Genomic DNA, 16,889 nt, shown 5'->3' with positions numbered 1-16,889 from the left:
GGTTGGTTGCACAGAATGGTAAAGTTTGATGTGCGCCAATTACGTTACCTTTCTCGAGAAGAGTTCAGATGTCTAACTTCTCTGGAGATGGGGATGAAAAATCACGAAATTGTCCCCAGTGAGCTAATAGCGTCAATTGCAAATCTTCGTCATGGTGGCTGTTACAAAATCCTCAGAGACCTTGTTCAGTATAAATTGATCAGGTATGATCATAGGAATGGGATCAGAGGTTATCACCTAACCTATGCTGGATATGATTATCTTGCACTACGGTCATTCAGCAATCAGAATGTTGTCCATTCAATTGGAAATAAGATAGGTGTTGGAAAGGAGTCTGATATTTACATTGCTGCATCTGAGGATTGGACCCAGTATGTGTTGAAACTGCATAGACTTGGCAGAATTTGCTTCAGAAAGGTTAAAGAAAAACGAGATTACCTTAAAAGAAGGAAAAATGCTTCTTGGTTGTATTTATCCAGGCTAGCAGCTGAAAGAGAGTATTCATTTCTCAAAGCACTGTTTGAGAGAGGGTATCCTGTTCCTGAACCCCTGTCATGGAACAGACATGCTATTGTCATGAAACTTGTCCCAGGATATCCACTGTCTCAAGTCAATAAAATTGCTAACCCAGCCAAGGTAAGTTGTTTAATAATTTGTTTCTCAGATGAGAAGTTCTTAAATTGAAGATTTAATAATTATTAATCGTACGGGTATCGGCCTTACAAAATGACACGAAAAAGGAGATGGCTCTGAAATGCACAAAAATGAGTTTTGTTCATGTTTTATTATCCAGATGGGTAGTTCAACAGGTATATTTTTCTTCCCGGGGGTTGATTTGATTGAAAAACCGTAAATTTTGTGATAAAAATTGTCATCTTTGAAATCTTCCAAAAAAACATGCCTTACAAAATGACAATTTCGTCACGGCTGTCATTTTTTAACAGCAGCCTATAGAAATTTGATTTCACCTAGGACAGTTAGATAAATATAATAGATTGAAGATTAGAATAGCTTTTACAGGAAAAAGGATGATTAAAAAAAGTTGGGCAATTTCGCGTGAGATAGTGCCTTACAAAATGACAACCCAAAACGGCATCACTTCCGATTTGGGAAAAAGTTTCATTATTCTTTCACGTGTCTTACTGTTAGATATATATTTTGTTTATATTATACCAGTTCTGTTTTTACCAAAATATATTTAAAAAGGAACATTTTTTATACTTTGAAAAAATTTAAAAAATGTCATTTTGTGAGGCGTAAAAATCATTTTTTGTTTTCATACTTGAACACAGTATTTGGTTATATTTGATATTTTCTATGACTGGATAGATCACTTTTCAGTGTTTAGTTAACGTTTGACATGTTTTAGGAGTTGTTATTACTCTCTGCTTTCACAAAATAGAAGCTTTATTTCGTTGAGTTTTGAAATCAGAGTTTGAAATCAAAGAGTTTGAAATCAAAGTTTTGATACCAGAACTGCACTTTTTTAATGCTACTTGATTGTTAACTGTCAGATTATGATTATTTGTAACTCCTTCTTGTATTGACTGTCTCTGATCCATTTTAGATGATGAAAATAATTCAATCTGAAACATTGTCATTTTGTAAGGCTTTTCGGTGTCATTTTGTGAGGCATTTTGATCAAAATTGATGATCAAACAAACACATTAAGGCTCATCATGAGCTTACTGGGTTTAAGAATACCAATAATTAGGCAAGGGGCATCCAATATAAATATGCCATCTTTGTATCATAAAATAAAATTGTCATTTTGTGAGGCATAACACTGTCATTTTGTGAGGCTAGCTCATTTTTTTGTCAATTCTTCTACCAAAGTCACTAAATCAGTTTTTTTATTTGACCAGAGTAGTCTTTGATTGACATAAGTCATGGTAGTACCTGGTTTTCTGGGGTTAAATTCAAAACTTTGGTCTCCATTCTGGGTAACAGTTAGGCGGGGCAATGACTGAACAGCAAAAACGTCCATATTTATGTAAGAAATATAGATTCTATGTCATTATCATTCCTTGGGAAGTGTTAATTAATGCTTTTTCTTTCATACAGTAAAAGGAATAGGGTTCAATGTATAGGGAACCTAAGCTACAGCATGGTCTATGTGGGCTGTCATTTTGTGAGGCCTGTCATTTTGTAAGGCCGATACCCGTAAGGTCTATGTGAAATTTATTCAATGTAGTCACGTAACAATCATGCTTTAAAACTCTAAAATTTTGATGTTTGAACAACCCCACTACAAATTTTGTGAATTTCTCATAAATTAATCAAAATCATTATCAATCAAATTATAACAATGTCAATGATCAAACTTTTCTTTTTAATATGTTAATATTATTCAATAATACCAGGTGTATACAAAGCTGATGCAACTCATTGTGAGACTTGCACAGATGGGATTGATACATGGTGACTTCAACGAGTTCAACATCATGATCAATGACAAAGAAAAAATCACTGTTATTGATTTACCACAAGTCTGTCTATAATTCAATGTCTTCTTTCCTGCCATATTATTTTGACACAGCATACTGTTTACAAAATATCGTATGATACAAGCATTATTAGGACCTTTTTAATGATGAATTATGTTATTAATCAGATTGTAAATTAATTTGTCACCCTTCAGATGATATCAACATCGCATGAGAATGCTGAGTACTACTTTGATCGGGATGTAGAGTGTGTTAGAACGTGGTTTAAGAAAAGATATAATTTTGACTCTGATGACAGACCATACCTTTCTGACGTTAGTTGAACTTATATCTATCTTTAAATATCTGTCTTTATATCGGTGTTTATATCTGTGTTTCTTCTCTATTTCTTGTATGATATTATATCTGTTATGAATTAGGAGGATTACTGTTGATCTAGATTGCAAAAAAAGCTGAACATCTTAAAATATCATCAGATGATGTGTGAGACTCCAGTTGATGTTGAAATGAAGGCCAGTGGTTACACCAGAGACATCAAAGATGACTTTGAGAAATTAACTCTCAACAAACCTGAAGATGTAAGTTATTAGCAGACAAATGCAAACCAGGCAGAACCCAAATAAGTCATTATGTTTTATTGCCATAAATATTTTATGTTGAAAATCTTGCAATGTTCTAAGGTTTGCTTGAAGTCTAGAATCTTGCATTATTCTGTAAACTTTAATCCATCCACAGGATTTGTGGGATGGTGATGATTTATCGGAAGATGACGAGGAGGAAAGTTCAGAGGAAGAAAGTGGAGGCGAGGGAAGTGGTGAATTAGGAGAAGAAGAAGAAGAAGAGGACGAGTCTAACATATCAGAGACTGAAGAGGGAGATGTGAAGGAAAAGTGTGTGTCGGAAGAGTCGAGTGATGAAGAAGAGAAGGATGAAGATGATGAAAGCGATGATGAGATCAACAACAAGTCGTATCTACCTTACAGAGATAAAGAAGAAATTAAGGAAGAAAAGGAGGGTCAGAAGAAATCTGCTCACCAGTTTACCGTCTATCAAAAAACCAATGTAAGTCATCGTCTTAAGAGCATCATTCTGCAACTTGGGTTCAAATTTTACTCAATTTATCTTTCCTTATGTTTACCGACGTTGCAGTGCATTTTCAATTATGATTTTAAAGTGAAATATTTCAGTTATCTAAAGATGATATCAAGAAGAAGGTTCGTGCGAATGAAACGAAGAAGCGATTGAAACAGAACCGAATTAAGAAGGGTGAAAAGTACTATATCAACAGAGAAAAACGTGCTGTAACAAATGAAATCAAAGGAGCCGATTCGTGGTTTTAGACTTTGGATATCAATTGAACATTTTATCTGGACTGAGTTTTTTTAAATGGGCTGTTAACCAAGATGTCACTGACACTCTGCCATTTATTAATACTTTTATTGGAAGTTGAATATTGAGCGATGGAGTTTATGTAGTGTTGACTAATTTATTGTTCCCTTTTAACCAAATTCTATCCGTTTTATTTTGATCGGGAACTGAAATTAATATCATGTCAAATGTCTTTTGAGGACCTATCAAATTATCCGTGCATGAAAACTTGAAATGACAACTATCAACCAGATTAGCTTAATAGTTAAATGCCTGATTGTCAATTAAACAAAACTCTCTCTCTCTAATCGTTCATACATGAAATATGCAAACTCAAAAATAGTTAGTACAGGGATGTATGCGACTGTGTGAACCAGGGAGCGAATTTCTTTAACTTCACGAGCGACCACATGATTATGATAAACTGAAACACGAAGGTGTTCAAGTACTGTTGGAGCTTTAATATGACAATCGGACCGAAGACTGTGAAGAAGAGGCAACAGTGAGTTTTTGTTCAAATTTATATTCTCTGATTTTTTCGCGGTTTTTTAATATCTTTAATGAAATGGTTGATGATAAACTCGTCAATTTCCCCGAATAGCCGAATGCGGAAATTTTATCAGTATCAAGGAGTTTCAATTTTGAATATAATTCCCAAGATATCACCAAATAAGTGCTATCCGTGTAAATTTTTAGATCTGGTTTATTTGACACAATAAATGAGGACTTGTTATAAATTAGATTGCATCAAATTACTAAATAGATTAGAAGATGCCCATCGCCGTGCTTATCAATCAGCAATTCCGTGATAGTCACCTCATTCTGCTCCAAACCAAACTGCGCTATATTTTCTGAGAGCACCAGCAAACTGCGGGTAATCAAATTGCTGTGACCAGGAAAAGGCAAGCAACTTGCTCTAACTTGTAATGCATAATGTGGCGAATCGTCTACCCCACTTTCCACCGTTCTCTTATATTATAGTCACTTTTTTAACCTCTGCTGTATATAACGCTGTGATCTTCTCGCTCAATGAGGTAATATCGGTGTTTAGTATATCATTATCATGAGTAATATAAGTGTAGGGTTATAGAGACACTCGCAACACGCTCTCAGCTCCTCTACACAGCTGCGGAGCAGTAATTGTCCGTGGTTAGGTTCCTGTTTCTGATGTGCCATATAGGATAGATAGTGTGCAAAATACTATGATGTTTGTGATTATATGTATACGTATATAGATTTCCAGATGTGAACTTACAGGTCACCCATGTCCCGTTTTCCTGCAGTGGATGTAAGGGGAGAGCACCAACCGCTGCCTTATCCCAAGGGTGGTAGATTACGTAGACCGCGAATATCATCTTATGAATCTGTATCTCTAGGACTGGGGGTGATACCGAACATATTGTTTATCAGCAGATAACTTGTTAGAGAGATTGAAGGAATTTGTTGCTCCGCGAGGACTAAGTGTTCCTTGGGTAGGATACAGGGTATCACACTACAGTCTACAAGGTGAGTCTGGCTCGGTGCTGAAAGAAATTTGCGCCTCAAGATCGTGGTTGATGAAAGTGGGGGCTAGTTTCTCTCCTGGCACTGCTAGTACGCGAGACGACGTCTTTACCTGCAGAGACTATCGGCCAGACGTAGCGATTACTATCTACCTACCCAACGTACCTATAAACCGGAGGAAAATGCATTAGTTGCTCTCCGCGATTCTCTAATGAATTCTTGCTTGTTCTTTTATTCTTCATCACTCGAGTTTTAGAATTGACGTACGCAAATTAGTCTGTGTCTAGTATTGATTAGATATTGGTATTGGTCACGAGAGTCCGTTAGGTTGCTTAGTATGTCAGACATCGCCGTGGCGCTCGCAGTGATCCAAAACGACCTGTAGCCGGTCGTTTTCGGTAACTTGTTAGTAGGAACGTCACCGTTTTGTCGTAAGTAGAAGGCATTATGTCTCTGCACTCTGAAGAAGTAACCACGCTCGTATGAAGACCACGACTCAGGGTAGAAGTGGGTTGGATTGGATACCGCTGGAGTTTAAGGAGAATATGTTTTGCGCACGGACTGTGTCATTTGGTGTTATTGGAAGACTGATGATGTTGACTGTGTTATTCCAGAGAAATTGACAGTCTTTCGTGATTTTTTAGGCTTAGTACGGTTCGCTTGTGAACAGGGAGGTTGTGAGGTGTAGTTTTGCTTTATGCCAGTAAAGCCTTGTGCTGTTTGGTTGTGAGATCCGTTTCTCGATGATTGCTCAACGCTATGACCAACACTTTATGTGAGCTTTAGACTATTCATTCTGTGTTCTTGTCGGGAGGCGCAGAAATAGTTAATCAAGATTTGTTAGGAGGACACGATTTTTAAACTCGCTTGTGTTAATTAGTGTCGCTTTTAAGATAGTTCAGTTATTGCGGAGAACCATTTGGATTAGGGATTTCGTGGCCAATGGAGGAGACATGGTAGGGCAATTTTAAGGAAACTATCTTTTTTGACTCACGCTACACATAGTCGACTTTTACGGTTTGTGGTACCAGGTCGAAGTGTGCTTGTCCGTATCTAGTTTTGTGTCAAGGACTCTTGACCATCCGCTCACAACCATCAGCCCAGAAATAAGAGTTATGCTACCTCAATACGGGAGATCTACTTGTTGTATGCATATCAATATCAAAAGAAAATCATATTTGTTGAGCTTAGCCCCTGACCATTGTTCTTTCGTCTCTTTGGCACGTTAATTGTGCACAGGCGCTTTAATCGAGCGTGACACGCTCGCCACTTATGATAGTAAAAACGAAACTCCGGTTCAAGACAAATACTATTCAGTTAAGTAAAAAAGATTTCCCCCGGCTAGGACAACCATCGCACCCATGGGGGTGCGATCATACTCGATCCGTTTATCGAAGAGACGCTCGCACGCAAATCTCAGTGCATTTGGAGTAGTTACAGTAGTGTCTTAGCTCTAAGCTCTTTCGAAAGTCTGATGAGTGAATTTCGTGATTAAATATTCCAGCTATGTTTTATATTGTTGGTGCATAGCTAGATAACTCATGTGCGCGTTACCGACAGAGTGTTATCTCTCAAGATAATGTTTAGGAGCAAAAGCAGATTGGATAATCAAACTGTTAAATCTTTTTTTACGCTATGTAAATTATGGACGTACTTTATAGTGCTCTGAGTTTATCTACACAGCTCCTACAGGTGTTTAGTATACTTCTAATAAATTGTCTTAGAATACAAAATGTTAGACTCATTTCCTCTAATTGTGCAAAGTCTCCTTGTATGTGAGAATAATTCTAGGTCCCTCGAGATATTGATTAATTCAAGAGCTATTGGTTCTTGCTGTTCTAGTGGAAGGGTGTTGAGGAAATAATCTTTTGTTTGGAGGGGTTTGCTACTCTATTTCTGGCTCCTTATCTGGACGCTCAAAAATTTCATTACGAGTAATCCAACTGGAACATTAAGATATGCTAACATGTGAGGGTGAATCCTCGCTCTGCCGATGTTAGCATGCGAAGCGCAGACGCAGCAGATTAACTGCCTATTTGCTCTGTAGCGCGTCACAATGCAGAACTGGTTCGAATCTCTCGCCTGACGCGCGCTCTCAGAATCGAGTCGAAGATCTCTAGCCTGACGCTCAGAGAGATAATGATGGGTGACTTCACTATCAACTTCTTGCCGAGCAGTCTCAGTTGGTCTCGTTCGCAGCTCTCTTTTGGTTAGGTGATTAGGTTCGAGCCCATCTCGGTGATTGATATACCTCTTCTGAAGATAATACTGATAGTGTGCCTCGGCGGAATGTAGCACTCGCGTCTCATTATTGGGGTGAAGATCTCTCGCCATGCATTTCGAGGGTGTTTTTGGTGGCTTTTGTCAGAGTGTTCGTGGGGGGTGTAATCATCTGCATTTCGCGTACGGTAGTTGCAGATAGTGTTCGAGGTGGGCTCGTTCTATAATGTGGCCGCAATTGTGTTTTTATCCTCGCGGACCTCAGATTTGATAGTGTTGATAATGACCATACGATAGACGTACGGCACCAGCGTGCGAATTATCCTCTCATTTAGTTTGACAACTCTTCAGCAGATGAGTCTCATGATAGCATTACAATGACCTCCTTCCCTCATTGAAAAATGAAAAACTGTATACTGTGGGACTGCGTGTCACATCTGGAGAAACTCGTGAACAAACTAGTAATATGACGTTTTAAGTAGCGCCCTCAAATGAGCATTTACTATTTTACTGATCGCGCAGTGTGAGTCGTTTCTGGTGCATCATTCACAATTTGCATGTGATTTCTCAGATAATAATGTGGATTAAGGAGGCAAAGTATATCTGTATCCTCATGCTTTCTACCTCAACATCTAACGTACGCACAGATTATAGACGAGAGGAAATTAGTTTAATGCTTTACTAGACTAGACAGTAGGTGATCAAGTCACTTCAACAGTACTGCATATACATGGTAGACTTCAATCATTAGTGTTCGGTAAAAGCAGAAGAGGTATTCGAACAAGAAGCTTTATACAGTAATCCTTGATTGTTTCTCGTTGAGTTGCTCAATGAATCACGTTTTCATCGGAACACTTCCGTTCACCCACAGTAAGTACTTTTACATAGTATTCTCAGAGCTGGGTATTGCTTGATTACTTCCACGCTGTTTGCTCCTATGATCTTTTGTCTGATCGGGGCAAAGCATTAAACACAACAATTCACTTTCCGCTGTTCGGTATTTCGGACTAGCTTAACCGGCTGATCCACTTAGCACACTATGTCGACTCGTATGTTCTCTCAAGCTCTCCTGCTGGGCTAACGAGAGGTAAATTGAGTAGAGTAGCCTATCCACCATCCATAAATATTAATGCGCGTGGTTGGGTTTGCGTGTACTAAATCGTCACCACGTAGCAATCATAACCACAATGACTTTCTTGAGCGGGATATGCCCCCTAAGGGGATACTGCTCCATCGGTATTGCCCCTTTGTACATTCCATAGGCTCATCCTGCCTTTAATAACATCGACTCATCGGCTTTGCTTCGGTGAAGATTCATTATTTGGAAGTCTTTGCCTCCTCGCTAGTGTAGGACTAATCCGGCTCAGAATGCGCCGACACAGCACCTGCGTCAGAGGTCTCCAACGTACTCTCTCCTCGTTACCAAAGTCTTCTACGGGTTGTAATCTGGATCACGGATTGACCGTTGTGAGAGCCGGCTCATCGCACTCGCGCTCGCGCGCGCCGGCGATGATGGTGCTACAAAACGCGTTCCACATACGGTTCACTTATACGTTTCTCATAATGGCAAGGACAAGTAGGTGAGTGTTCGGGGTTGATCGAAGTAAAAGGGACATGTGTTAGTAGAATCATTGGACAATTGTAATCGGCTTGTCTTCGCATCCTGAAACGAGAGTCTTACAATGGAGGACAAGCTTCCAATATGAGCTTCACAGCAATGCCGATGGAGGTCTTGTTAACAATGAGCAGATGATGAGAGAAGGCAAACAAGGCTGCCTTGGGCTAATACCTCAAGAATGTTGTGGTTTGTAACTAGTGACATTTTAGCAAAACCCATCTCACCCATTATTATTTGATTGGTGGATGGCTTACTCTATCAATTTCACCTCGTTCCCTCAAGGCTAATGAACACATACGAGGCGACTCATAGCTCAAAGTGGAATAACCTAAGCGAGGTTTCCGCGCGTGATAATTACCGCGACTAACCAGCGGAAGCGAAAGTGATTGTTGTGTTTGATGGCTGATGCACCGATCAACTATAAGATCCCAATGAGACCCGTACCATCAGCGAAGATAGATAATCATCGGAATATCTGCACTCCCTGCCATATAAGCTATTAAAAGTTATACTGTGTGCACAGTTCCGATTGAAAAAAAAAGTTCAGCAACTCCAAAACATGCATGTGAGTTATAAGCTTCTGTCGAACTTTTTAGAGAAAACATGGAATTGAAGTACATGTAAGCTTACTGATATGCTGATACCATAGTAGTAGTAAAAGGCTATTAAACTTGTACTTTCCTACGAAGTTGTTGAGGGTTAAAAGCAGAGGATACTGATATACTTTGCCTCCTTATTCATCAGTTTACTTGACGAATCACAGAATGAAATTGTGGATGACGACCAGTAACGGGACTTCACCTCGAACTCAGTAAACTAGTAAAATGCTCTTATGCCAACATATAAACGCAGTATTACTGTTTGTTCACAGTTTCTCAGGATTGAGACACGGACAGAGTATACATGGCTTTGGTAAGGTGAAGATAATGAAAAGGCAGTTAGTTTCTTTTCATGGAGGAGGGTCATTTAGCATCATACTCTCTGTGAGAGTTTCAAAACAATGCAGTATTGAAAGCTGGCCTCTCTCCCCCTTGTTTCAACATTATCTATGGAGATAAACCCTGGCACTTTGTAACCAGAGCTCAGATTTCTCCAGCTACAGTAGAATGATAGCAAAAGAAAACAAAAACTCAACCAATCAAAGCTACCTCCGTCTTAATCTACGTCGCATATGCCGCATATATTAAGATCATATCTTTCACGTACCATAAACTGGGGTGGACACTTGACACTTGCAAGTCTAAATCCACTACCATTATGGATTAGGAGATGAGTTCTGAAGGTACGTACCGGCCAATCCTCCGGACTAAAGCTGCGATTGCCCCCCGAGCAGGGACTCGCTCAACCTCTTTTGCTGCAATTGCTCAGTGGAGTTGAGACCCTTCTTAATTACATTAAGGTGTTCCTGCGGAAGTATTGCTGTTAAATGTCTACTGCATGTGGCCAATGTCATGATTAAGTTGCTACTAATGCACCCGAAAACAAAGGACCGATCAGGAGAATATAAAAACTCTGAGGAACATGGGGGGGATACCAAAGTGACCTAATAGTTGCCAATCAAGACACCTTGCTAATAATACTCAGGACCTTTTTTAAAGAATTTTTGACCCCATGTGATATGTATCTTTTATTCATCGTATCGTATACTATTATAAGAATCAAAGTTGACAATGACAATAGTTAATTTTAGAATGTGATCTTACTGGTAAACTGACAATGTTTTAATTTGTACAACAATTTTGCTACTAAATTTCCAAATTTAAGTAAAAAAATTTCAAATATTTTAGTAAATTTTGAGAGGTTAGCCCTATAAAAAATGAAATTATCTCAATAAGTAAAGGATCTGACGACTCCTAAAACACTATTCGCACCCATATGTCATTTTGCGGTCATTTGCACCCCTTATGGTGCGATCCACTGGGGGTCTTTATTACGATAGTTACGAAGTTTTTCATAGTGCGGTCCCTCGGCTGACATACGCGCCGCGAAGACAAAGTGGCTGTAACTTTTTTTGATCAACAGATCCAGTATTGAAACTGCTTGTATGGGGGTGCGTTTCCTGAGCAATATGGAGCGCAACACATCCTGTAAAATTCAGCTGTGTCGCAAATTTTTTCCCAGGATTCGGTCTGTATTAATGTAATGTCCTAACTAAAGCTTAACCCCCAGCTTAGTTACAATCTCACAAACCGAATTGAGGTCTGAAGAGAGGGACCACTGTTCATGTAAGATAACCGACACATTCTTGCTCTCTCTGTTAGTACCACATTTCCCTGTGAGTTACCTCTGCCAGCTCCGGAGGCATTACCAGTCTCTGAGCGAATAACACCACCAGTCTCCGACATAGTTCCCGGGCCACTAGGGCTACAGTTGAGTGCATCTTTTGGTGCATGGCCTCACAGAGTGCCCTTATTTGGTCCTCCATGGGGGAGGGGTGGATCTGTCCCCAATCATCTTATCCTGCTAACATAAAGAGGGAAGCAGAATTTTACAGAATCGAGTTTATGGTAATTACAGAGATCTAAGAGAGTATAGAAAAATTACGATTTCTTACTTTGCTTAAAATTTAATGCGCAGTAGAGTAATACACATGCGTTAAGTTGGATAAAACATGTAAGTTCAAGAACATCTAATGTAGTATCATATTACTCAATCTAAAAAACAATTATTCATCCCTGACATTAACCTCAAAAAAATAATATCATGGACGATGTTTTAAATGTTAAAATAAATGGTCCGCAGAATTGAAAAAAAAACTAATTTTCCAACCTCATTAATCAAACATATTTGTGTGAACCACTCTCTCACAAATTTCAACAAAATTCCCACTGAAACAAAAAAGCATTACGTAGTATTGTAGGAATACAAGATCTATCATCTAAGAATGTTAAACAATCTATAGTCTAATCTGTGATTATTTTACATATTTACATCCAATTAAGGCCCAGGGCTTGATTGCGCCCAATCAGTTGACATCAAACCATACAAACAATCTGACAGAAAACTCCGTCATTTTTTAGTGATGGCTATATATCCGCAGTGCAACAGCTTTTACTTCATCAATGTGTACATATGACTTTTGCGTAGCTCCTTAATTTTTTGCATGGTTTGACACCACAATTCAGGACCCTCAACCCATCTAATCAGTCAATCGTTTGACAGTTTGGACCCCGCGCTCATCCCGGGTGCACAACCTCCACAATATCTTCTCGAGCAGAGCATATGCAGCAGTGGCCTCCTTGTTGCACCTCAGGGACAATTGCAAGAAGTGAGTTGTCTGAACCCGTTCCCACAGTGGATACCAAGTATCATGTACAGGACTCTCCAAGTTACCTGACTGACAAACTGGTCAGGGGGTTCCGGGACATCAGGAGCAGTGGTCCCAGAACCTCTACCGCAGTGACTGTACCTGAGGATGAGGGAAGTCATTTCCAGCTAATCCATACCTTGATGTAAACATAAATACAAAAACTAGATTACATACAAATTTAATTATATCGAAGGACTCTTTACAACAAAGGCCGCTGAAATTTTAGAAAATATCTTAGAATAAAAACATTGGGATGAGGATTTAGTACGGAAATAGCCCCCCCCCCGCCCCCCCCCCCCCCCCCACACCCCCCCCCCCCCCCACATTCTGACAACATTTACCATAATCGAGAGCATTGGTGAAAGGTGCCCCCCCCCCACCCCATTCATTCTAAAACAATTCCATAACGAGAAGCAATGTGTAAGGGTGCCCCCCCCCCCCTGCATACAACACACATTACAATAACGAGAGCAACATGTGAAGGTGCTCGTCTCTGTCACTGTGCAGGAACACCTCAGAAACTACAGGCATAACACATTACTGACTAGTCCTACTGCCGGCTGACGGACTTCTCCCCTTCTCCGTAGACACGCCCTGTTGTGGAAGAGCTCTATCAAGCGCGAAATTCGTCCAGGCCCTTACAACTTTGTTGTCTGTCTGGTTCTAATATACGTCTACTATATTGGACTTTGATATATTGACAACTTTACTCTTTAGAAAATGGCTGCACCGAATGAAGTGTCAAAACCCAAATAGAAGAGAAAGAAATGTTCGTCTAAAAGCTAACCAATTTTATCAACGGGAAGACATCGTAAGAGAGCGCCATTCGTCTTTAAACCCTCAGTATATGGTCCATGAATTGGTTTCATATCTTTGTGCCACAAAAAGGTGCGTAGCCTGCACTCAGTTGGGATCACGCACGTCTGCCTCAGTTTATTTCGCTATTTCTGGTTGTTGGGACACAGCAATGTTCGTAGAATTGGTCATTATAATTCATCTTCAAACATCTTTGTATTGGTTTAGCATAGGCATATATTCAATTCATTCAATTTATCAACAATACATTTTTGGATGTTAGGCTAAACTTTTGAAGCAGTAATCAATACAACTCCAAAGTTATCTATTTTCTTGATTAAAGGTTTGGAATGTACTGTAAGGTCTTGTTGGTCAAAGTCACGACTCAATAACTATCAAGGGATTATTAAATACTTTAAATATCAGGTACATGTTATATTTGACAAACTTGATATGATAAAGATACATAATTAATTAACTATACATAATTAAACTGTCGAGATGTCACTTCATTTTCACGTGTCATTAACAAACACCGATTATTTGCTCATGAATATTATCATAGAATAGATTAAATTGAATCGCAAAGTCTCTGCTGGAATCAATCATTGTCAATATTCCACCATTTGAGATGAATTCCCCATTGTCACACTATCCAACCATTTTGATCACGAGGATTTCTCTCTTGAAGAGGGATGTCCTCGATATCGTACATCTCTGTTCCATCATCCCTGATGGCAGATCGACATACTCTTAGTTGTCACATTCTGCTTGAATCTGAAGGTAGCTAGACATACAAGAACATGTTACTAAGATAGAAGGTGTCAAAGGTGGGATATATCTTATTGGTTTTCTAACTTATTAATTCTGAGGCCCAGGGGGATACTGCATACCCTGGCTTCCCCGTGATGGTTATCAATATTGGTTATGCAATTTTAAAGCTTATAATGCTATCAAAATACTAAAATATCGCATGATCTCAGCAATATCATAATGTTCAATAACTGAATAACCTGAAAATATTTTCATTCAGAATCGCTGGAATACATGAGAAACAGAGAGGATAACTTTTAATTTAATAATTTATCTTCCAGTAATTCATTCCTATCAAACGCACATGCAGTCTCGAATAGCCAAGGTGAATATTCTCTCGCATCTTGTTCCTCTCTGATGTAAACTTTACGCAAACAATGTCTCAGCTCTTGCTCTTGACGTCCTAGCTTACTTTTTTAAATATTTTGTTGTGCACACAATTACAACTCTGCCGTCTTCTGATGAACTGGATTGGAAGACAACTGAAAAACACCAAAACAATTAAAATAATTAATATTTTACGGAGGAACTAGATCGTAAACGATCAGCATTATATTAAAATTACGTTAATCGTTAAACTAGCAATTAGAAAAAACTTCTCTTATTATGACAGGCTTATGGTGAATTATTTTTATTTTTATTTCATCTATTATAAAAAATACAGTCACACTCAAGGTATGTCTGAGACTGCGGAAGTATATTCTGTGTCAGGGATCTGAGGATAGAATATGCCTCCAGCCTCAGACGTGATAGCTGGTCTGAGAATTGGGTGCTTAGGGCTCTTGAAACATGACTCAGTGTCAAACAGAGGTGTATTCGGATGTGGTTAGTTGAAATTGCATAAATCTTATTCAGATCTGGAAAGCAGATTAATCTTTCACAATAAGACCTATAATTTGTACTCACATAACTCAAATTATCATACGAAAACGACTCATATACTTATAGAATATAGGACGTCGAAACATAATGTTAATAACAAATTAAAGTTTTAAGGGAAATCCTCTTGATCAGATTTACAAACCTTATACCTACGGGTATATTGCCACAGGGATCTTATAGGTGGCCCAAAATATAGGTCATGTTACGAGGTATACTGTTCTAACCAAGATAAGCCGATTTACCTTCCTAGGGAATCTGTTACTTGCTAGGTTGGAGTAACAGAACATGTAACTATGTTCTCTGATAAAAATTTTGGAACCTACATGAGGTATTTTGGTATAGTTGGTCAAGACAGCGAAAGATTTTTTAAACGTGTTTCATTTTCTAGAGGGGTAAATATGGCGAAAAATTGTCATGACAAAATCTGTCCAACAAATGCCAATTAAGACTTACTGGTATGAGTATAAGTATTAATTTATAAGCTATCTTTTTCATCGGGACATCTGCAAATGAAATTGGAAAAAAGTTATGGCACCACAATTTTACGGGCCCCCAGAATATAGGTCTTAACGCCCCAGAATCATAGGTTGGTCAAAAAACATGAACTTCCACATATCCATGCTTTGGGATGCTTCAACTTGTAGGCTACTAGTCTACTCGTGAAACACCAACATATCCAAGTTTTATAAATATTGGATAAAAAATGGCCAGAAGTTATGGGATATAAAAACAAAAACCCATATGGCCCATATTTGGGCCATACGCACCATAATTTGATCGATTTTGGACCATAACTTGGTCAATTATTCAATATTTTTTGAATGAAACCATTTTTTATGGATGGTAAGCTTATATTAACTCATTCTCTATGGAATTTATCAGCTCGGCTAAATCTCTACGCTAACTGTGGATTCTGTGTTCAAATAATCGCAAAAAAAGAACAAAATCGGCCGCCATATCTCAATAAACTGACTTCGCTCAAACAACGAATAGAGACTCATCTAGGGTTTCAATATTTTTCACATGGGAAAATTTTCATATCATAGCGTTGATTGTCTCATGACCTTAAGCGTTTTGGGACAGAATTTTGTGTTAGTGCCTTTTAAAAAATTCGGCGGCCATAAATGGCTAGATTTACGAGTCATTTGAGGTGCAACATTGTATTGATACATATAAAACAGCCCCCCCCTCAATCATATTTAGGGACAGACTCCTTCAATTCTTATTTAAGTATTTAGTTAAGATCCCTACTATGATGAGTGACTGAAAACTTTTTACAAGTAAAATTAAAAAGATTTTATCAATTACGGGTAATATGGCCCCCATGAATATAGGTTTTTAAAAAAAATATAGCGACCAAGATTCTGCATTTTTCTCTGTCACCTGGAGTAATTAAGGAAGGTGGGGTAGTGATGAGAAACAGTGTAAAGGAAATATGCTGAAGAGATGCATGTTCATCACAAAGTGTTTGGAAGGTTGGAGTATTTGAGGGGGGAAACCGGATTTTTGCATATATAGATCTGGGGGCCGTTGTTTTTGATTTTTTGCTATTTAAGGTTATACTCTAAACCATTTAAGGCTGATTAGATTTATTGTTACAGATAAGAAACTGATAGGGACTATATTTATTGCACGAGAAGAAACTTGATAGGACTATTTATTATCAGATAAGAAAACTGATAGGAACTATATATATTGGCAGATTAGATATCGCTGATAGGACTATATTATTACAGATAAGAAGCTGATAGGACTATATTATTTACAGATAAGAAGCTGATAGGACTATATTATTACAGATAAGAAGCTGATAGGACTATATTATTACAGATAAGAAGCTGATAGGACTATATTATTGCGCAGCTTAAGAAACTTGGATAGGACTTTTTAGTATTACAAATAAGAAGCTGATAGGACTATATTATTGCAGATA

At 38.4% G+C, this 16,889-nt stretch overlaps 2 protein-coding genes across 2 annotated transcripts in view; one reads left to right on the top strand and one right to left on the bottom strand.

The window, feature by feature from the left end:
- LOC134812179 (uncharacterized) overlaps window positions 1–16,889 on the bottom strand; it is a 284,121-nt gene that overhangs the window by 261,204 nt on the left and 6,028 nt on the right. The gene's annotated exons all lie outside the window — the stretch shown is intronic.
- On the top strand, window positions 6–3,955 carry LOC134812794 (uncharacterized). Its single transcript, XM_063820360.1, has 6 exons — window positions 6–636; window positions 2,364–2,489; window positions 2,642–2,761; window positions 2,924–3,025; window positions 3,183–3,509; window positions 3,635–3,955. The coding sequence occupies exons 1-6, from the start codon at window positions 16–18 to the stop codon at window positions 3,785–3,787; spliced, it is 1,449 nt and encodes a 482-aa protein (XP_063676430.1). The 5' UTR covers window positions 6–15; the 3' UTR covers window positions 3,788–3,955.

This window comes from Bolinopsis microptera, chromosome 3 (genome assembly GCF_026151205.1).
Source record: "Bolinopsis microptera isolate Bmic1 chromosome 3, MBARI_Bmic_1.0, whole genome shotgun sequence".
In the NCBI taxonomy this organism is placed as follows: Eukaryota; Metazoa; Ctenophora; class Tentaculata; order Lobata; family Bolinopsidae; genus Bolinopsis; species Bolinopsis microptera.
This window is presented reverse-complemented; position numbering and strand designations above follow the sequence as displayed.

What these genes read in the sequence shown, in the direction of transcription:
- LOC134812794 (XM_063820360.1), top strand. Translation starts at nt 16, where the DNA reads ATGGTAAAGTTTGATGTGCGCCAATTACGTTACCTTTCTCGAGAAGAG. An exon ending in AAATTGCTAACCCAGCCAAG is followed by an intron (nt 637 to 2,363) that starts GTAAGTTGTTTA and finishes CAATAATACCAG; the next exon opens with GTGTATACAAAGCTGATGCA. An exon ending in CTCTCAACAAACCTGAAGAT is followed by an intron (nt 3,026 to 3,182) that starts GTAAGTTATTAG and finishes ATCCATCCACAG; the next exon opens with GATTTGTGGGATGGTGATGA.